Source organism: Brassica rapa, chromosome A09 (assembly GCF_000309985.2).
Source record: "Brassica rapa cultivar Chiifu-401-42 chromosome A09, CAAS_Brap_v3.01, whole genome shotgun sequence".
In the NCBI taxonomy this organism is placed as follows: domain Eukaryota; kingdom Viridiplantae; phylum Streptophyta; class Magnoliopsida; order Brassicales; family Brassicaceae; genus Brassica; species Brassica rapa.
The window spans coordinates 25194754-25216187 of NC_024803.2; the positions used below are offsets into that span (position 1 = coordinate 25194754).

General features: G+C 35.3%; 3 protein-coding genes and 2 long non-coding RNA genes across 6 annotated transcripts; 2 read left to right on the forward strand and 3 right to left on the reverse strand.

Moving 5' to 3' along the window:
* The first annotated feature begins 857 nt into the window (after nucleotides 1-857).
* On the forward strand, nucleotides 858-3029 carry LOC117128255. The gene is made up of 2 exons (XR_004451531.1): nucleotides 858-1063; nucleotides 2489-3029. It is a non-coding gene; the product is annotated as an uncharacterized LOC117128255 (long non-coding RNA).
* On the reverse strand, nucleotides 1181-20810 carry LOC103840140. The gene is made up of 4 exons (XR_004451525.1): nucleotides 20800-20810; nucleotides 9862-9867; nucleotides 2089-2481; nucleotides 1181-1700 (listed from the first exon to the last, which is right to left on the reverse strand). It is a non-coding gene; the product is annotated as an uncharacterized LOC103840140 (long non-coding RNA).
* Nucleotides 5682-6854, reverse strand: LOC103840142 (uncharacterized protein At5g39865). The gene has a single exon (XM_009116614.3). It carries the CDS (start codon nucleotides 6762-6764, stop codon nucleotides 5862-5864), a length of 903 nt encoding a protein of 300 aa, XP_009114862.1. The 5' UTR covers nucleotides 6765-6854; the 3' UTR covers nucleotides 5682-5861.
* On the forward strand, nucleotides 15143-16964 carry LOC103840143 (probable inactive heme oxygenase 2, chloroplastic). 2 transcript variants are annotated; one of them, XR_004451509.1, is made up of 4 exons: nucleotides 15143-15632; nucleotides 15711-15937; nucleotides 16354-16481; nucleotides 16585-16964. XR_004451509.1 is itself a non-coding variant. In XM_009116615.3 (4 exons), the coding sequence occupies exons 1-4, from the start codon at nucleotides 15179-15181 to the stop codon at nucleotides 16675-16677; spliced, it is 882 nt and encodes a 293-aa protein (XP_009114863.1). In that variant the 5' UTR covers nucleotides 15143-15178; the 3' UTR covers nucleotides 16678-16963. The 2 variants fall into 2 exon arrangements, 1 of the variants encoding a protein (XP_009114863.1); XM_009116615.3 differs by having other exon boundaries at nucleotides 16374-16481; nucleotides 16585-16963.
* LOC103840144 (probable BOI-related E3 ubiquitin-protein ligase 2) lies at nucleotides 19664-20591 on the reverse strand. Its single transcript, XM_009116616.2, has 2 exons — nucleotides 20298-20591; nucleotides 19664-20229 (listed from the first exon to the last, which is right to left on the reverse strand). The coding sequence occupies exons 1-2, from the start codon at nucleotides 20301-20303 to the stop codon at nucleotides 19723-19725; spliced, it is 513 nt and encodes a 170-aa protein (XP_009114864.1). The 5' UTR covers nucleotides 20304-20591; the 3' UTR covers nucleotides 19664-19722.
* Nucleotides 20811-21434: the final 624 nt, after the last annotated feature.

The following is a 21434-nucleotide window of genomic DNA, read 5'->3' on the forward strand; positions in this document are numbered from 1 at the left end:
CTAAATAGATTTTGGAACAACGTTGTTTTTCAATTGAATATGAAATTGCCACGTCAGACTAATTGCTATGCTAATTAACTGAAAACTCAGCAGAACATTTTTTTAATTAGTACAAACTACATGTTATAATTTTTAAAATATTTTTTTATTAATATACATGGGATAAGTTTATTGAATTCTCAATGGCATTGGATTGTAAATATTATGCAAATTTAAGGGTTAGTCTTAATTTGTATTTCTCTTTTAATAGATTAAATTGAAACTCATTAATAACTAATGACATTATTTATTATATATAAAACATTAAAAGTCTATATCAACAACAAAGAACAAGACATATAGAAATTAATAATATACAATTACACAATCTTACACCAAATTTTAGACGGAGTATTTAATAAATATTGCATATTCCTAAAGATAAATTCCCTAGGATAACCATTTTTAGTTTATGTTCACAAAAATAGCCCTCAATGAAGAAAATGACTAAAATAAATTTTATTAAAAGCGAAAAATATATTTTTACCTTATGGTTAACTAATCCAGACTTAGAGTTTAGAGTTGAGGGGTGAAGTTTTAGGAATAGGTTTCAAATTTTTTTAAAAAAAGAAAAAAAAATTAAAAATTACAAAATAAAAAGGGCTATTTTAGTCATTTTCTTTTTTTGAGGGCTATTTTTATGACGAAAACTTAAAACGGTTATTTAAGAGAATTTCCCTATTTTAAATTAAAAAATATATCTGTGCAGATGCATGGCTAAAATCTAGTTTCTTTTGTCAAGGCAGATGATCCCTCGGTGTAAGTAAAAACAAATAAAGGCAACAGCCACCTAGGTCTTTTAGTTTCGTAATTTGTGTAAATAATTTTTGCATTCAAATGAATAAATGTCTCATTTCTCTCCAAAAAACTATTAAAAACTAGAGTCGGTCCGCGCGAAATGCTGTCTTTGTTCTTATGTGAAGATGACTAATTTCCTGAGGTTAAAGGTCTGGAGAAATTTGTATTTGTGACACAGTATATTGTGGGACAATTTAGCTATATAAAAATCATGTTAGTTGGAATCGTCTTCGCGCGGAATGCTATAAGAGCACCATTAACCCTAGCACTCCTAATGGGGTTCTTAATCATTTTTTAATAATAAATGGATGTTAAGCACTTAATTTAAGAAACCTCTAAATTGTTGTCCTCCAATGCAAGTATTTTATTTAGGGGTTCTTAAAAAAAATTAAACATTGAAACACAAAACATTTCAAGCACATTCTACAAGAGTTCACAAGAATACAAGTAAGACCATCGTAGTCATGACAAGAGACATGAATCATAAAGAGTAGAAGTATTTCAAGACAAAACATTAAGATAAGAAATGGATACCTTGTTGATCCTAAGCTTGAACAAGACCAATAATAGCAAAAGCTCCTAGTACCAGCAACAATAACGGCTTGAACAAGACCAATCCTGAGCTTGAACAAGACCAAGCAACAAAAACGGTTTGAACAAGACCAAGTTGATCAGTCTCTCGATGTAAAAGTCTCAGCAGCGCATAGGAAGTCATACCTCAACTGCACTGTATTGTGTAATTACTGCTTCATAAAAGTTGTTGTCCTCAGGCCATTTCGTCCACACTTTTCTTCTAATAAGAGCTTCTGCAGGTTCACTACCTGATAATGTACCCAGACACTAGACGGTTGTTGAATGACCTACTGCAAGAGAATAAACGACCACAATAATTAGGTAGAGAACGTTAATTTAAAAACTTGATCCCTATCACATTTGTGTTTCAAACAAAATCATGCCTCTTGTCCACAATCTACCAATTCAGAAAAACAAGTTTAGTAAACTAAATCATTCAGAACTTGTGTAATGTCTGAGGCTGCTTGGGATAAGCTTCATAAGCAGAGCTCCTCCTCAAAACAATACAAAAACGTACTCAAAAGAGGCATGTCTTGACAAATCATCTCTTCTCTTATGATAAGAAGAACAAGTTTAAACCTTTCAAAATCACAAAGCTACCATCTTTAACAGAAGCGATACATATGGTATTATTAAGTTTCGATTCAAATTTTTCGATGAGAGGAAGAAGATGGTTACCTCCACATACGTAAGTAACTGGTTCTGGCTGTTGATCCATGATAACGAATTGAATCCACAAAGCTAGGGTTTATGCAGTGACGAGAAAAGAGAGAGCGGTAGGAGAAGTCCGAAGGCAGTCAAAGACAGCCTGAAACAAGGTCCGAGCAGGTCGCGACACAACTCCGTCGGAGGTCTCCGGCTTCGAGACGTGTGATCGAGAAAAGAGAGAGCAGCATCGGACGATTTCGTCGAGAGAGAGGAAGAACGGTGATTGTTTGACACGTGTTACATAAGCAACGCTGCTTGTGAAGCTTAATTAAGCAGCGCGTCTTATTTAATTACACAATTTTCTTTTTCTTTTTAACCTAAAAACACTAAGCAACCGGGTTAAGCGTCCGCGTTGTTGATGCTCTAACAGTTATAGTTACAGAAAGATTCATGCTAAAGATCAATATCTGACAATTTAGCTATATAAAAATCATGTTAGTTGGAATCGTCTTAGCCTTGAAGCATTCAAATTTTTTTGAGCATGTTAAACTTTGTTACGACATCAAAAATATTGACAACTTTGATTCCAGGAGTTCATGAAAGAAAATCTGAGTCAGTATTATAAGTAAAAAAAAAAGATCAAACAATTTACAGAAAGAAAGTTCACTGAATCATTCAGCATGAGAAACACTACATTCTTTAGTTACAATACCTATAATAATATTCCCATGGAAATCATAACGTACTCTGTAGACCCATATTCTCTAGTGATTGGTTTTCTTTTCTTGAGCTTCTTCGGGAGCTTAGATTGTACGACACTCACATCCCCGAGATTACCAAAGTTTGTCTCCATGTTAAGCCAATCTTCCAATAGTGTAGCTCATGCATCTTTCAATTCTAATGCAGAATCTTTGTAGTAGCTGTTGGCTCTCTCGAAAATAGCTGAGCAGAAGAAAGAAAATAGAGAGAGAGAGAGAAAAATAGTTAAAACATGTCTCACGGTTATAATCAAAATTCATATAACATGTAGCTTTAAAGTTACATCTGGCACGTTTCCTCATATCTGCCGAGCACCGGCGAGATCCAATTGTCGGATTTCAAACTGAGCAGCAAGCAACCATATTTTGGCAAAGGAAAATTTGGAGTGGGGGATAAGCTCGAGACATTATCTGTAATGTTTGGTAAGACGAATACAGACAGTCAAACTAAAATGCTAGGGTGAAACACAAATGAAAGTAACTTCGCAAGTTTCAGAACAGGTAGGCTTTGGTGTACATGTATACATCTTGTGTACGCTCCACATCTTTTGTTTCAATATCTCCATACAATGCATAGTTAATCCTACACCAATTAGTTATATCTGTGTCAATGTTTCAGTAAATCATAGAGCAAAATATGCTAATAAAAGATAAACAAACAACAATAGCTTTCCACTTGTTTCAAAAAAAAAAAAAACAACAATAGCTTTCCACAAAATGCAACAATCTGTTTCAATAGATCAATTTTTGACCTGAATGTGCAGCTTAAAACTCAATACGAGCTAATATCTGAGTAAATCAACCACACCAAACCCATATTAACCTTCTTATGCGTAGTATGATCAACGTAACTTAATCAAACCAAGAATCATAGTTCAAAGTGTTCTTCCTCACTTCATCTTCATACGGAAACCTCCTCTTCCCAGCAGTGGCGTCCTCAATCTCTTCCTTATCACCATACTGTTTCTCAAACGCCACAAACTTTTTATACAAATCCTCAGCTCTCCATGTAGGAATATGATCAAGACCAACTTATAGATAAACCTAGCACGTTCCGACTCCTTGAATCGCTCTTCAAACTCAGTAAATGCTACAAAGAGCATCTCGGCTTCTTCATAGTCTGTAAGCTTCTTAGTGGCGCGTTTGTACATGTACCGAGAAGTGAGATGCTCGCTCCAAGAGGGCTGAGTTAGAAGGAAAAGTCAATGTCCAGAAGCTGCGGTGGAGAGATATCTAAACCGATTCTGGTACAGGCCAGTGCTTGAAAAACGAAGACGACGAATCAGAGAAATGGAGAAACTCCACTGCTTGTGTAGGTGGAGGCTCAAGCAACGACAGTGAAACCACCACCGAAAATGCATCGTTAGCATCGTTAGTTGCCGAAAATGCCACCGCCGAGATGAAGGATTCAAGACCTGTTGCTTTGTGGAATGGCCCAAAACCGCCGTATCTAGCTCTGACTGCTCTGGTCAGATACATAAACAGTTACCATTCTGTACAGCAACACCAAGAACTTAGAATCTCAGAGAAACCCTCGAAGGAGAGAGAGAGGATGATTTTGAGAAGAGGAAAACATACCTTTTTATACCCGTATAAACACTGCCTCTAAGAAGATTCACACACATTGAAGTGTAGATCGTGGCTGAAATAGTTAATAACATGTTTAATGTGATGGATCTGGAAGCTGTCTCGTTTCGATGGAGGTAAAGAAGGCGAAAGGTTTACACACATTGAAGTTTAGATCGTGGCTGAAATAGTTAATAACATGTTGAACTGTTGTTGGAAGCTTACATTATCTACATTCCATGAGGCTAAATGTGGCCTTTGCGGTGACCAAGTTATTACAGTTCATGAACTACCATGAATATCATTGGTAAGCACGTGTTCTTTCAGGCACTCGAGATCAAGGTATCTTTCTCCAACGCAACAACTTAAATTTACATGCTTTCTCATATGCTGATTGGACTGGACACTCTACATGCATACACTTTTGTGGATATCAGAAGGTTTGGAGTCGAAACAGGTAATCCCTCCAGATCCAAAACCACAAGATGTAATATTAATTTTTTTAGCGATCATTTGAATCGGGGACCTCTAACACAATGGTCATGATTATTTCAAGTTGAGCTAACGATCTGGCATACATTATCTTGGTTTGGTTCGCATCCTGTTGTTTGGTCTTTTTTTTTGGTCAAAGTTGTTTGGTCTTTTAAGAAGTAGATAACTTCGACTCAATCTTCAATGGAGGCAGTATCGGTTGTTTGCTGACAATGCTACCGATGACAGAGATAGGTAGGTATCCCTCCTTGTGCTCAGCTTAATGTGGGTGTTAGTTACCTTGTAGCTGATCAGGTCATCTATTCTCGTATTAAACATGTAGGTTTATTCTATCACTTTGTTTATCAGTTGTTCAGTCTCGCTTCCTTTGGGCTTCCTATGTGTCTTCCAAAAGACTAATTAGCTGACACACTTAAAACCCCGACCTGCTACTTGGAAAACGCAATTCCAAGATTAGATTCTTTACCAGTCGCTCATATTGCAGGGGTTTAGAAAAGACACTTATACTACTATTCCTCGTAAATAGGAATGTCTAGTATCGACTTAGTTGTTCTCTTCAATAATACTCCATACAATACATTATCTACACTCATGTTTTACCATAAACGATGTAATCAATTCACTTTAGGTAGTCTTGTTTCATTTCGTTTAAAGTAATGATCACTGTTTTGGCTTTTGGGTTCCTAGACTAGAGAGTACAACGTTCCCGGATTGTAAAGTTTCCCTCCAAACCATTCGTCAGCTAAATATATATTTCTTGCTAAAAGAAATCTATAACCGTTCTGTCTCACCAATTGGAACCTACCCTTAACAAAGAAGACAGGCTTTTGTATTGATTTTATGTAACCATCTAACAAGAAGGTATCTCTACCGGAGCAAGATCTTTGCCTTGATCCAGCATAATCTTGAAACAGAGAGAGGGTGAGAAGTTTTCTTACAGAAGTAGTACTAGCTAACGATTCCAGTTTAAGAGATTATAACTAATATTTAGCTGCAAATCGGACAAAGAACAAGACCATTCTCGTTACACTTATTACATCTCACTACTACAACGTCGCTTCCCCATCCGTCCACCACTTTGCAGCTTCCATTACACTCAGAACAGGGCAAGAAGCTTAAACCACCGCAACCGTCGCAACCGCCGCCTCGATCTTTCCTCCTCGGAATCCCTCTGAGCAAATCTCGGAGCATACCTTCTTCCACCAAATTCATCACCTCCTCTACTCCACCAATATACCTCCCCTTCACAAAAACCCGAGGCGGCAGCACAGACTCTCCGGACATAAGACTCGTGAGCTCTTCTCTGAACCCTCTGTCCATGGAAATGTCTCTCTCGCAGATTACTACACCGAAGCTCTCTATCGCAGCTCTCACGGCGTTACACGCATCGAATGTCCTCCGTACGCCGCGCAACGACGTTGTGTAGATCACAACGCGGTTATCTCCGCCGTCGCCGGGAGGACACAGCTTCTCCGGTTCCTCCTCCGCAATTTTCGGATCTAGCGGTTTCAGAACGGCGTCGTTGTTGGATTGAGTTCCAGGGTTTTTCCAATTAGGATCCGAGTTCTCTTTGTTCACTCCGCCGGAGGAGACATTGCGTTTCACCGGAAGAGGAGAGAACCGGCAAGTACCAGACATTAGCTCCCAGAAGTTGATAACCTCCGGCTCTGACTTGACGGTTATTGGCTCCTTACCGACGAAGGTGAATCTCTCAGGCGGAGTCATGGGTGTTGCTGGTGCGGAGATAACGGAGGAGGAAGGAGGAGGCGGAGGGTCGAGATTGAGAAGGCCGTAAGTGGAGGAAGTAAGCTGGACCAAGTGGTGGTGGCAGACGGCGAGTTGAGAGAAGTCATCGCTTTGACTCAGGAGGTTGGAGGAAACGCAACCCATTGTCGGAGAAAGTTTGTTGAGTTTTTGTTTGAGATTTGAGAACACGAGTTTGGAGAGATTCTGAGTGAGAGAGACGGTCGAGTGAGATTAAAGAGAAAATCACAAAACTCCTTAAAGAAAACACCAAATAAAAAAAATCAAAACTCGAAAGGGACAATGCACGTGGCTGGCGTCCATATTTTTCGCCTAACACGTTATAGTGACCATCAATGAACAAGTTATGGTTATCTTATTAAGTATTAACCACGGTTTTCTGTACAAATATGAAACTACAATGCCTTGGAGTAAGAAGAATAGCAATCTTGTTTAAAGGATGATATAAAGTTTTACATTTTTCGAGAACAAGAAGCCATTTTCTTAGAAGCAAATCAATACGAGAGATAGAAAAAAAAGTTACATGATATTCCTTCTTTCCAAATTTTATAAATTGAGAGTTAGTTTTCAGATAGCATTACTCAAAACTATATAATATATTTTTCTCCGGTGGCCAACGTGTAAACTAGTCGTTAAAAAATCATTTTTCCATGTTTTCTAGTTTTCGCTTTGCATTCTCTATATTATTTCTTAGGTTTGAAATTGTTCAGATTTATGGTGGCTAACGATGCATCAACCCCAACGCCGCCGACTATATTTCCAAGCGGAAGTCAGTTCACGAATATAGATTACCTGTTCTGCAGGAAGAATGATATTGTAGAACCATAATTGGATAGGGACCCATATCCATGGATCATATGGTTTATTTGGAAGGCGAGGAACGACAAACTCTTTAAAGGAATTGACAGAGACCCTTTGGAAACTGTTAGACACGCTGAATCTGAATGCCAAGCTTGGTTTGACGCAAATCAAAGAACGGACGAGATGGTGGAAGAACAGAACATAGTAGTGACCCCAATCTCTGAGAGATGCATGATTGATGGGTCATGGACACATGATGCACTCTTTAGTGGTTATGGATGGACATGGGTAAGTTCAAGTGGTGCGATACAATTATTGGGAGCAAGAAATCAACGACGTCGAATCTCACCCTTGCATTCTGAACTGGAAGCATTATCATGGGCAATGGAGTGTATGCTACAGGTATCAACATGCCAATCTTTTGGGACTGGCTGCAAGGAATTAATCGCGATGACCAAAGACCCTGGAGCATGGCCGAGCTTTTCTACTGATCTGGAGGAGTTTATGAAGTTGAAAGCAAGATTCACGGAGTTCTCGATTGTTTTTGTACCTCGTCAAGAAAACGTATCGTCTGATTCAATAGCTAAGATAGCGAGATCCTTCCATAGGGAATTGTATTACATTGGTTGTTCTGTTCCGGTCTGGTTTCCCAGGCCACCTCAAGCTTGAGTAATAGAATAGCCGTTTGAAGAAAAAAAAACGATGCAACCGTGATTTTATGGTGGTTTTCGGCAGTTTCAGAATTAAAAACTTCACTATCATATATTTGAAGGGACCAAATCTGGGTGTAGATCCAAGTGGTGGTTGTTCCTCTGATCAAAAGGGTGACTTCGTCGGTATTTAAGCGGTGAGATTTTGAAATGTGGGCTGATTTTGTCATGTTTGCGGTTATTCACTTTTCTTTTCTAAAATCTATGTTGCTAGATCTGCCAACAAACCATGAGAAGAAGAAGAAAGTGTTGTTTGAGACCAATCCATAACAAATTTTGAAGGATGGTTTGAAAGATACATGATCAGGTAGTTTCTACTATCTGACTTTGTCTATCTAATGATATTTGCCAATCAGGAAATATACATCACAATTTTTAGTGTGATGTGCAGTAAATTAGAAAAATGTACAGGTCAAAAATATTGTTGAGTAAGCTATATTTGAAACAGAATTTGTATGAGTTAAAGATGTCAGAATCTGGTGATTTTATTGTTCACGTTAACAACTTCAATAAAATATTCGGGAGGCATTACGACCTTTATCAATTGAATAGTGTGATATGAAAATTGATGATGAAGTTAAAGCCATGATCTTGATGTGTTCCCGTCCGATTATGTTATTTTATTGATAATTGTTACAATTGATAAAAACACTGTTGGATTAGAGTCATTTTGTTCTCCACCATAATCTTATTATGAAAATTGACTAATACTATTGTGGAGACAATTTTCAAGGTGATAGATTTTATGTAAGTTTTAATCAATTAAGGGGAATGCAATAAGAGAGGCAAGTTAGTATCAAAGACACATCAAAATCTAAACAAGGGAAGAATTTGATTGTTATGGTTATGGTAAGGGGATCACTTCAAGCTATATTGTACTGTAAAAAGACATAGCACATCAAAAACAAGCTCAAAGAAATGATAATCCTCGTACTTTTGATACTCTTAGTTTTGTCCACCGCGAATTACAAAACAAGGATACGTTCAAGAATCGTAATTACAGTTCTTATTTCTCTGTCATCCAATGGATCAAAAGGAATTGTTGGTGTTAACCCTAAACAATGATAGACATTTGTCTCTTGTATGTTATTGTTCATGATGATACATTTTCTTTGGTAACATGTGTGTGTAATACGATCATTATTATCTTATTAACATATGTTTCTTTCTACTCTCTTTTCTAATAATGATATGGTTCACTTCAAATATGTTGTAAAGTTTAAATTGTGTTGGGATACTACTTGAGTGAGGTTGTGTAATTAGAAAAACAACACACTTGAAACATTAGAGATATTGTTCCGTAAATAGTGGTAACTGTTAGCAAATAGATTTTTAAGAAGAATTTTTCTTGGATGGTTCTATTGAACGATATAAAGCTTGTGTCGTCATACTTGATTAGCATTAAGAAAAGATAATTGATTACAAGAAAACAATTTTCCTTATGTTAATATGACAACAATTCAAATTCTGATGGTTGTATCTACTGCTAAGAAATGATACCTTCATCAAATGGACATGCACAACCCCTTTATCATGGTGATTTAGATGAATTAGCTTATATGAAATTCTCTTGACTTTTTCTATGTTACGCATGTGAAATTTTTTCTGGTTTACAAGATTGGCAACGAAAAAAGGATAAATTTGTGGACTGACAACTGGATTATGGGTGTTAGCCCTCGTCCCTTGGTTACAATCAAGATGTTGTTGTTGACCTTACTCTCACTATAAATGATTTGCTTGATACCTACATAGATGGCTGGAATGTGCAGTAGATCAGAGAAATCATTTGTGATGAGGATATAACTTTGATCTTGAATACAAAATTTAATTTCTCATGTCAAGATGAAAAGGTGTGTTTTTCAAATTATGGCATTTATAATGCGAAGTGGTTATAAACTTTCTGACACTCTACATGGTCAAGGTCTGTATCCATTGGAAATAATGCTTTGGAAATATATATATGGAAAACCATAACAATTCCTAAAATAAAACATTCATGTGGAGGGTATCATGAGCTATGATAGTCAAGCAAAATAGTAATCATCAAAGTGTTCTGAGGACAGTATGGAGGGCTCTCAGTGATCCTCTATCCTTTCCCAATAAATCTCAGGATCCTCTATCCTTTCCCAATATTTTTCAGGATCTATCAAGAATCCAATGCTCTGTGCATAGTTTTTACCAGCGCCAAGTAATGATGGGACTAATTTGATAGCTATTATTGTTGCTTCAAGTGTCACTAAAGACCATTATTATCAGTCTTATATAGCCATGGCAACATGGTTATCTTCTTCTCTCATAGTTCAAGATATAAATATTGTTCTTTCTGGAATTTTCACTCTGGTAATACAACTACTTTCATAAGCTTTATGTGTTACTTGTTATCTCTCTCTTTTTTTAAGTTATATGTTATGTTATGGCATCTATTGATATCTGTTTTTCGTAATTATTTTTGAATTCTGTTGGTTTTACTACATGTTTTCTACTTAAAACCCATGAATAAAGCCGATATGACCAGTTATGTCCATTGGTCTCTACTTACGTTAAGTTCATCCATATCATGTCCATCAGCGTCAAATATATATATATGGAATTGGAGCCAACTTTAGCCTCAGTGTACAGGGTTCACCTAGCCCAAAACCGTGATGTTGTACTTAATTTAAGGCCACTATTTTTCCAGCCATCATAGGCCAGTAGAGTTTGTAGTAGCTTTATTTTTTCACTAGCACTATTCAGTTTCAAGGTCCATCCAATTTGTTCATCATTGTCAAATCTGGGACCCTTATACTCTCTGTTTCTGTTGAGATTCACCTAGTATCTTCGGGGAGCCTTGTAGTTGGAGCTAGAGATGTTCTTGCTCGTTCCACCTCCTTCCAAACTTTACCATTTGGTTTAATCAACGTCGATTCCGACTATTTCATGCTTAGTAACCTATTTAGGGATGCATCAGATGATTTCCCACGGTTCTCTTGTTGTCGAGCAATTATCTCTCGTTAACTTGTTATTTCTTGTTATGTTCTTCTGTTTTACGGTGTTCATCAAACCGTCGAGGATCCCTCCGGTTATTATCTTGTTACCATTGAGTATAGATCCAGATGTAATCGCTTAAAACCTTTTTAGTTTTAATATAATAGTTTGGTTGACAAAAAAAAGAAACAAAGCAAATAATTAACATACAAAAATGGAAATCACCAAAATAGCAATATCTAAAATAAAATAAAATAAAATAAAATCACTTTTTTATTTTTATTTGTATTTAGGTTTAGCAATTATATTTTAGTGTTTAGTGCTTAAAGCTTAGTATTTTTATGGTGAGATTAGAGTTATGATTTATGATATAGGTTAATTTCATATTTTTAGTGATTGATAAATTTTATTTTTAAGTACTATTTTGTGAAAAAAATAACAAAGATATATTTATGAGATTTCAATTAATTTTGTTATAATTTAGTTTTTGTTGTAATAAGCCATGGGCATACAAGTACTTATTCAGATCCGGATCATGTATTTTGGATATAGAAAAAAATGGTATCGTTTGAATATTAAAAAAAAAATCGGATCGGTTCGGATACAATTCACGGTTACATCCGAAATAACCAAAACTTTATAGTATTTGGTTCGGTTCTACGGGTATGAAGTCAAAATTTATTCAATAAAATTGAACTTAACCAAAAAAATCTGATTCTCAGGCCTAAACATACAACTATAAATGGACAACTATTAACAATATTAAACTTAGATCAAATCAAACGAAACCATAATCAATCTAGAATAAAAAGCACCATAGTTTAGCAACGTCCAAAACAAGCATGAAATCCATAATTGAAAATGTCAAACAAGCAAAGCAAGCAATAATAAAAACAAGAATTCGAATTTCAAAAGTTCAAAATGAAAATAAAAACAGAAACAACATAACATTGGTTCGGACTAACTTCTTCTTCTCCATGTTCTTAATTTATCCAAGCTGCTTCAGAGACTTCTAGTCCATATTGAACCTAGTTCTAAACTCCGAAATATAAGAAAATTGAATTACTAGTATGAAACTTAATTTTAAAACTAGAATTTATAAGCCAAGTAAATGTTGTTTACCTTTTTCTAGCTTTTCATGTAACTCAAATCAACAAGCATTTAAGCATTTGTCACAACACATTGTCACTTAGCTTAATATCAGCTTTCATCCGCTGTTCTATGCACATCAAGACCTTAATCATATAGTGTGTTAAGCAACCCCTAGATGGATCTATAATTGTACCACTTGTGCTGAAAGCACTTTTAGATGCTACATGAGACACTTGCATTGGAACTACATCTTTGGCCATTTCTTCTAGGATCGGGTACTTGAGACTATTAAGCCTTCACCAAAAAAAAAACATCATATTATGTTCCAAGAAGGGTCTTCGGATTCTTTACCTTCTCCATCAAATACAACTCCAACTCATCCATTTCTTCTTCAACTCCAATTTCAGCAACCATCTTAGTGGTTGCTGAAATTTCAGTGTAATCAAAGTCCATTATTTTATAACCGAAATCATCATTAGCCACATCCATTCCTTCAATGGAATCTCCTAAGCCTTGATCTTTTCCAGTAGATGATGATGCTTGTGTGGATTGAGATGACAGCTGTGCTGACTATATTTTATAATGAGTAGTGTACTCCTTAAACATATCAATCATAACATTATGCACCGACTGATACATATCCTTAGATTTAGGTATTTCATTTCCATAGATTTTCTGAAAGCATATCTTAGCAAATTGCATTTTCTTACTCGAATCAAAGACAAAATCAATAACTAGAAACTTGTTGATGTTCTTCATTCTCTTCCAATACTTTTCAAACTTAGATCTCATGTCATAAACTTTCCTTGTCAACTCTCTGTCTAAACATAACACTTATAAGAGCAAATAGACATGGAACATGGGACAACTAATGTAGAATTGTAGAAAATGATCAGAAACTTCACTAGCATCTCCACAACATTCCAATCAATGGTACCAAGTGGTCAGATCCTTTTGTTCTCATTTTGAACATCTTCCATTTTATCTAATGCCACCTTAAACTTAATAGCCCTTTGCAACATGAGATAAGTTTAATTACACTTCGTTTTGATGTTAAAAAGCACACTGCTCTTGCCATTTTTCCCGACTCAACTGTAAGCTCAGATGATTTCTTGTCTTGGAGCTGAAGACCTTACATACTACATTGTCTGATTGCTTCCACATTTTCACTTATTTGAAGCATACCATCTCTTACTATCATATTGATGATGTGAGGTGAACACCTCATATAAATATATTTTCCATCGAACACCAATGCCTTATTTCCAACCAAATTGAACTCCCTTTGAAACCACTTTAGGGCATATATGTAAGTAGTAGCATTATAGTGTGATGGTGAATACCTTCTCTATTCCCCGTTCGGCCATACAGTGAAGAAGAACAATATCAATTGTCTAGCATTTATGGTCACATAAATGCTTAAACCCAATTATCAGCTTCCTTAAATGCATATTCACATCAACAAAATGAACTATAACCACCATGTAGCTCGCTCTTGTAGTTTGTGCCACCCAAATGTTTGTTGTAACTGAAACCCTCTACTTACAAACCTTAAACCATTCCCTCAAAAAGCCGCCTTCTTTCTCATACATTTGGAAAAAGTCCTTTATAGCAGTTATTCTTGAATGAGGTTTGAAGAGGTTAACACGGCTACAAAAGTATCTCCAACTAATAATTTCAGAGAATGAAAGTTGAAATTCTGCCAACACTAGCAGCTCATTACTCGCATCTCTACACACACCTTCATACACTTGTGCATTCATTAGACCTCATTCATTGTTAATGGTTATTGCACCAGAAGCTTGACTCTGATTCCACACCAAGTAGAACTTACATGACAATCGATGATTCTTAGTTTGAAGTTCATGCTAAAGATGCACAACCAAACATAAATGGTAGCGTGTGATTTTCTTCTGAGTAGTGTTCCTATATATGAAATCTTGTAGTTGTCTTCTTTGATTTAGGTGGATGCGGCATGCTTGCATTCTTCCCTGAACCTTCTTTCCATTTTCTTCGGTTATTAGTACACACATACTCTTCTTGATTTTCATCCTTTGTCTCCATCTCAATGTTATATGGAAATGACGAAATATTCATATACACATGAAAAAGTAAGACAAGAATCATGAGAGTAAAAGATAACCAGTGAGATACATAACTGCAGAAACTTAAAATATGAGGATCGATATCAGAATTCTAATATGAATCAAAATGATCACATAATAAACAAGAAGATGAACAAGAAAATACAAGTGAGAGAGACAATTCTATATCAAAATAGATATCAAGACATAATCCTAAATACAATTCATAACAATTCTATATCAAATCATAACAATTCTATCATAAGACATAATCGATACAAGTCAACATAACCAGTGAAAGAGACGATTCTAACATCAAGAATAACAAGAGAAGAAGAACTAAAATCAAATCAATTATCACAAAAAAAAAAAAAATTGATTTCTTACTTCAAAACAATGTCTCGAAATATCTGAAGGTAGATACCGAAACTGCAATTTCTTTAGAGTTTCCAACATGCCTTCTCACGAATTTATACTCCAAAAGTAGGATTGCAACTGAAAATTTCAAAAGTCAAGAGTGGAATCACCTCTAAAAATAGGGATTATTAGAACTAATATACGCATTTAAGACTAGTAGTTACTAAGGGCATATGTCAAACTTGGATATATTCAAGTACTTTATCGGATCTAATTCGATATCCAAAATAATTTGAAATACATATCCAATAGGGTATATTCGTCTATCCGAAACCCAAATTTTTGGACCGATCCCAGATCAATCATCGGATCGGGATAATATGCTAAGGATGTATTATAGATGGTGTTGGGCCTAGCCACTACAGTTTTGTATTGCCATATGGGCTTTAATTTTCAGTAATGTAAAAATGTAAGGGAGACAAGAAAATATAAAGTACTCAATCCATCTTTGTTTGTTTGGTCGGAAGAATCCATGGCTTCTCTCATGAGGCAAACGCCTGGGACGCCTTATTCACCTCCCAAGCTCGTTCTATCTCTTCTTCATCACCATCCTCTCACCTCGATAATATCTTTCCCGACTCAGAGAAATAACCCAACCAATCTTACTCTCAGTCTCTGTCGTTGCTCGTCACCCATGACCGTGCCGAGCAGCCCAAAGAAGAAGAGAACAAAGTACAGGAAACAGTACCCAGGAGAGAGCGTTGGGATAACCGAGGAAATGAGATTCGTCGCCATGAGATTACGCAACGCTAATGGAAAGAAAGTGGACCCCGCAAACGACAAGGAACAAGAAGGAGAAGATGGTGATGAATTGGAGGGAGAGACTTGGAGTCCGAGCAAGGAAGGCTTTCTTAACTTCTTGGTGGATAGCAAGCTTGTCTTCGACACTATCGAAAGAATTGTAGACGAATCTGAGGATGTGTCCTGTAAGAAAATCTCTCTTCTCTCAGCCTCTTAATTTTGTTAATGAATTTTGGGCTTATGGGGTTTTGGCAACTGTACAGATGCTTACTTTAGGAGAACTGGGTTAGAGAGATGTGAAAGTCTTGAGAAAGATCTAGAATGGTTTAGAACAACACAAGGTTTGGCAATACCGGAACCAAGCCAGGTAGGAGTATCGTACGCAAAGTACTTGGAAGAAGAGGCAAAAGAGAATGCAGCTTTGTTTCTTTCTCATTTTTACAGTATCTACTTCTCACACATCGCTGGTGGTCAAGTTATAATAAAACGGGTAAGTTTCTTGAGAATCGAATTATCTGATAAAAGTGTTCATATGTCTAGTATAGATATAAGTAAATTCAGGAATCAGGAGAGCTTGGGGTTATTAAGAGAGTTTTGTGGTATGAATGAGAGGGAGAATAGTAGAATGCGATAAGATATTTTGTTTCTTCTTCACTGAGACTTGACTAACAAAAGTAAAATGAGATCTCAAACTAATCAAGACAAAGCTTGCTCCTTTTGTCTTCAGTTCTGAACATATGTAAAGATCCTAGGTTATTTTGGTTATATTACATAAATGAATGGGAACATATCCCAGCTTTTACTTCTATCAATCGATATCTAGTGTTTTCGACTTTCGTCGTTCGTGGTTATTGCTTGGTTGCTCTTCAGTATATATGAATATGTGTGGTTTTCAAAATGTAACAGAGAAAATTGATTTGTTAAAGGTGTCGGAGAAGCTTCTAGAAGGGAAAGAGCTGGAGTTTGTTAGGTGGGAAGGGGATGCGCAAGACTTGCTTAAAGGCGTCCGTGAGAAGCTCAACGTGCTCGGGGAGGTGAGGAGTGTAAATGCTATTATGACAACTCTTCCATCTGATAAAACTATAATAAGTTTCTCTCAATTTGTTTTTTTTTTATACGTTTTGGTCAATGATGAAGCATTGGACTCGGGACGAGAAAAACAAATGCTTGAAGGAAACTGCAAAGGCATTTAAGTATATGGGGCAGATAGTTCGCTTGATCGTCTTGTAAGAAAAACAAAACCGTTCCCAGTACCAGAGAGGACTTCTGTTCACTAATCAATATGGTCAAGGCGTAGGCAAAGAGTCTGTGGGCCTTACTCTGAGGAATGCTTGATGAGATATTGTTGTTGCTTAGTTTAAGTTCTTTTTTGCACTTGAAACCAAGCACCAACTGAACTAACAATCTAATCATGAAAAATTTACATTCATCGTCACTTTTTGTCTTTCTGATTACATGTGGAGTCACTTGTTGCCTGAAACATACTTTTTTCATATTATTTGTCCCTTATGCCCTTCTTCTTAACTCTCTCAAACTAAACTATCTTCCTCAACTAAATCTAAACATGTAACTAAATCTACCTCTCTCCTAATGAATACACCGCAAAAATTGTAACTCAGATCGAGAATCCAATTTTTAAACTCAAAGTCGAGGTCTTTCTCAACCACCAATCTCTTGTTTCGGTTACAATTTCTTCCTTTTCTTTGTTTCTCTATTTCTGTGATGATTTTTGTTTTGTTTATTTGAGACAACAACGGAGACCCTTTTTCTCGCATTTTGGTGAGTCTCTTAATGACCAAGTGTAACCATGAGATGAAATGATAATAATAATAACTAGTTTTTTGACGTGCGCACCCGCACAAGTTGAGCACAAGTGTTTGTTTTTCGACATAATTGTTCAAAACATAACAACTTAATGGTTTCATTTGGATTGGATCAGTTTGGATAATGTTAGTTTTAGATCGGTTTCTATTTTTAAAAACCCGAAGTGGAACTAAATTATAAATAGGTTGGGTTTGATTCAAGTTCAAAACCAAAATCCCAAAAAACACCCAAAAACCCGAATTAAAATCCATAAAACTCAAAAAAAAAAGGGATAATTTGAAAAAATGCTCTATTTGGGATTTTAAATTTGAAATATACACCTTATTTTTTTAGTTTTGAAAACTACACTTTCTTATACGTGAAAAGACATAGTTGTCCTAATTTTTGTTTATATCTAAAATAAAAATAAATAAAATTTTAAATTATTTATGTTATGAAATAAACACGAGTTAGTAACTGGAAATAACAAACAGATAAATCTTCTGAAATATTCAAAGGTCTAGCTTTACAAAAACAAAATCAGTTTTAACAAAATCTATATAAACAAAAATTATACAAAATACGTTGACGATTTCACTATAAAAAACAATTTTATACAATAATGCAAGAAAATTCCTCATACATTCGAACTTTCTAGCATTCCTTCGTGTAGTTTAATACATGCTTATCTTTCATTGCATATATGATCATTTTATGATATTCCGTTGTGGATAGCAGCTATTGCATGGTCACATAAAGTATATTCTATGTTTTAGATATTTTATAGTTATAATTTGGAATGAAAATCAGATATTGTATTTTGCACAGATATATAATTTGGAATTAAATTGAAGCGAACATGGTTAAGATAGGATTTATAAGATAATGGTGACGGAAAGCAGCCAAGGAGCTAGTGATGAGCAAGCCATGAAATATAGATAGCATAGTTATTTACTCCCTCCGTTTTTTATTATAAGTCGTTTTAGAGAAACTTTTTTGTTCCAAATTATATGTCGTTTTCGATTTTCTATGTAAAATTTATTAATAATTAATGTTGTATGACCAATAGTAATATATCTTCTATTTTTCTATTGGTTGAATTGTGGTTAGGTAAATAATTAATGATGTTTTTGTTTAGAAAATATAAGAAATTAATGGTTTTCTTAATCTACGTGCATAGCTGTAAAACGACTTATATTAAAAAACGGAGGGAGTAATATTTTACGTCCTAAAGGTGTTCTTGAAAATTTAATAAAACTTTATTTTGTCACTGCTTGCCAATAGAGCTCAATGATAGTAGCCAAAGGCTAGCTAAATTGCATGTCATATCTATTAATCTTCTTATTGAAAATGAAAATTTAGCGTGAGGAGTTTAGTAAATATTGTGTAGATATCAGATTTAATAAGATATTGTGTATTAATTTAAATATTAGAAAATTATGATAACAAAAATATATTAAAACAATGGACATTTTAGTCAATTTACATATATAGAAGTGTAATTTTCAAAAAATTAAATAATGGTGTAGTTTTCAAATTAAAATTTCATGCGAATGTATTTTTCCAAATTTTCCCAAAAAGTTATTCAGGACTTTTAGATATTTTTACTTATGAATATCCAAAAAAACTGAATTTGGATAATTAATATTTTATTATATTTTGAATACTAAGTACCTATTCAATTATGGTTTTTCGGGCTTATAGTTTTTGCATATAAGAATCGATTGGGTTTCCTTATATATATATATATATGTCATGAATCATGAATAATACTTCAGATCTATTTTAGAAGTACACAACTTTTTTTCATGTGTGATTTTTTAGTTGAATCATCCTTTTTAAATTTTATTAAATGTATCTATTTTTTTTTAATAGGGATGTTCCGCAGCCCGTAGCCACTCTCAAGGAGCTGTCCGCAACCCGTAGTCACCCCTGACCCGGAGCCAGCCTGCGCTAATACCTTTGAGTGGCGTAAAGCACTCCGTGGCAACATAGGGTTTAGGGGCGAGTCGAACCCAGGGACGCGCAACCAAATGTATCTATACTACTAAAACATGGGACATTTTTAAAAGTAATATTTTAAAAACTTATAAACACTTCCTCCTATCAGAATGAATTTTGAAATGTAAGTTAATTAACATTTTCAATTTGTATAATTGTATTTTATTATAATATCAACAAACTTCCTCCTATGAGAATAGATTGTATGACCAAATGTAAAACATCTATACTATTAAAACATGATACATTTTAAAAATAATATATATTCTAGGAGCTAATGTATGTTTATTCTTGCTATGAATCATGAAGCTCTCGTCGACATTAGCTTATTTCCTCCTAGAATGTGAATCTTTGGATCCAAATGGTTAGTTGTGTAGAAAAGTTAACAGTTACTGGAAATTCTGCGTGCATGTGGGTAAACTGTGTTGTTTTGGAGTTCATATTCCTTAATTTGAATGAAAAATGTGTGTTTTAGAATTGACAAACTAACGGGCTTTTAATTGGGCCCATTTGACAAAGGATAGCTTCAACGCTTGAATTCCGCAGCGTGAGACACAACGGGCAGGCTAGAGCTGTCCGGTCACATTCCGGGCAGATACTTAGATGCCGACACGGCAACATCACCACCGTCGCTTCCCTTGTCCGGCAACCTTTGCATCTCGGCTGCCTCATTCTCTCCGGATCCACGTAGGCCGATTCCGCGTCCTCTAATCCTCTGTTACCTACTGCGCACAATAGCCCTTCCTCCTCCACTATACTATCTTGCGCCCACACACCGCCACGCATGCCAACGGCCTGCTGTAGCTGAGCCTGCAGCGAAGTGGCTGCGGCTTCCTGGGCACTGGCTCTCGCTTGGCAAGCCTGAGCTTCCGCTCTAAGCTGCGCGTCACGCGCCTCCAGCTGATTGTGAAGTCGGATGGCTCTCTCCAGCTCATTGATGTTGGATCGTTTCTCTTCCTCCTTTTCTCTGATTATAACCTATAGAAGAAGCCACACATTCTCAATTTGCTGAAGTTTTGATGAAAAATAACAGAACTTTACGAAACCTTCATTGTTGAACAACATATTGGTTTGAGCTTGTGATTGCAACAACGTGAAGTCCTTTTCCTTCTTTACCGTTTCTGCCCACACAAACAACATAAAACCGTAATCAATACAGAGGTAAAAAACATAAATAAAAGAAAAAATTGTAGAGAAAGAAATTAAATGGTTAATGATCCAAAAGCTCCATCATCAACTTAACGAATTTGAACTCCGCCTTTTTTTTTTTTTTTATCTCCCTTTCACTTTCTCTCTATAAAAATGGAGAAGAAAGAGTTTTTCTTTTAGGTTGGTTTGTTCTTTTGCATCATTTTTTTCTCTCAGGTGCTTTGGCTTTTTTTTTTTTTTTTTTTTTGAACTTAATGTGCTTTGGCTTTTTTCTTCAGGATTCTCTCTCGTGTCTTCAACCACGCCATTACTCTCGCATATTCCAACAAAAAAACAAAAAATATTAGTGTCAAAATGAAACGGAAACCGAAATTTTGTAACTGGAGTATTTACGCGAACCATTCATGTTTCACAAAAAAATGAAAAACAAATACTGCAAATCAAAAATTAAAAACCAAATAGCTAAAAACCAGAAACAAAGAAACCAAAATCTAAAAAACTAAGAAAACAATCACCACCTAATAATTAATAATTATTATTATGCTTCTTGAGTCTTAATTAATATGCAAGTAATTTTAACCAAAGATTGGCTCACCAAACGTTCGAAGCACATCGAACGTACTCTAACTTTGATAACTACTCCCTCCATTCCTAAATAATCCATGTTATAGTTTTTTCACGTTTATTAAGAAAATATTTAAAATTGTATTTTTCAATACATTTTTTTCCTTAATTAACTATTCCTAATAACTTTTAACCAATGATATTTTATTAAATACAATTGTTTTTTTTTTAAATTACAATTTTTCATTAATTAATGTCTTGAAAATATAAAAAATATATATCTTATTAAAGTAGAAGTACCTTTTGATTTTGTTTGGTAACATGAATAGTAAAGTTAAAAAATAAACACAAATTTTGTTTGGACACAAAGATAACATCTATTTAATCAAATGTCGTAAGTGGATCAGTTATAATAATATGCCCACCTAAGAATATGCCAAATGATAAAGCCTCAACTTACGGTGCAAGTT

Bases quoted from the DNA above. Each gene is read 5' to 3' on its own strand.
- LOC103840142 (XM_009116614.3), bottom strand. From the start codon at position 6,764: ATGGGTTGCGTTTCCTCCAACCTCCTGAGTCAAAGCGATGACTTCTCT.
- LOC103840143 (XM_009116615.3), top strand. From the start codon at position 15,179: ATGGCTTCTCTCATGAGGCAAACGCCTGGGACGCCTTATTCACCTCCC. The intron at 15,938-16,373 runs GTAAGTTTCTTG...GATTTGTTAAAG, and splicing joins GTCAAGTTATAATAAAACGG to GTGTCGGAGAAGCTTCTAGA. The intron at 16,482-16,584 runs GTGAGGAGTGTA...TCAATGATGAAG, and splicing joins AGCTCAACGTGCTCGGGGAG to CATTGGACTCGGGACGAGAA.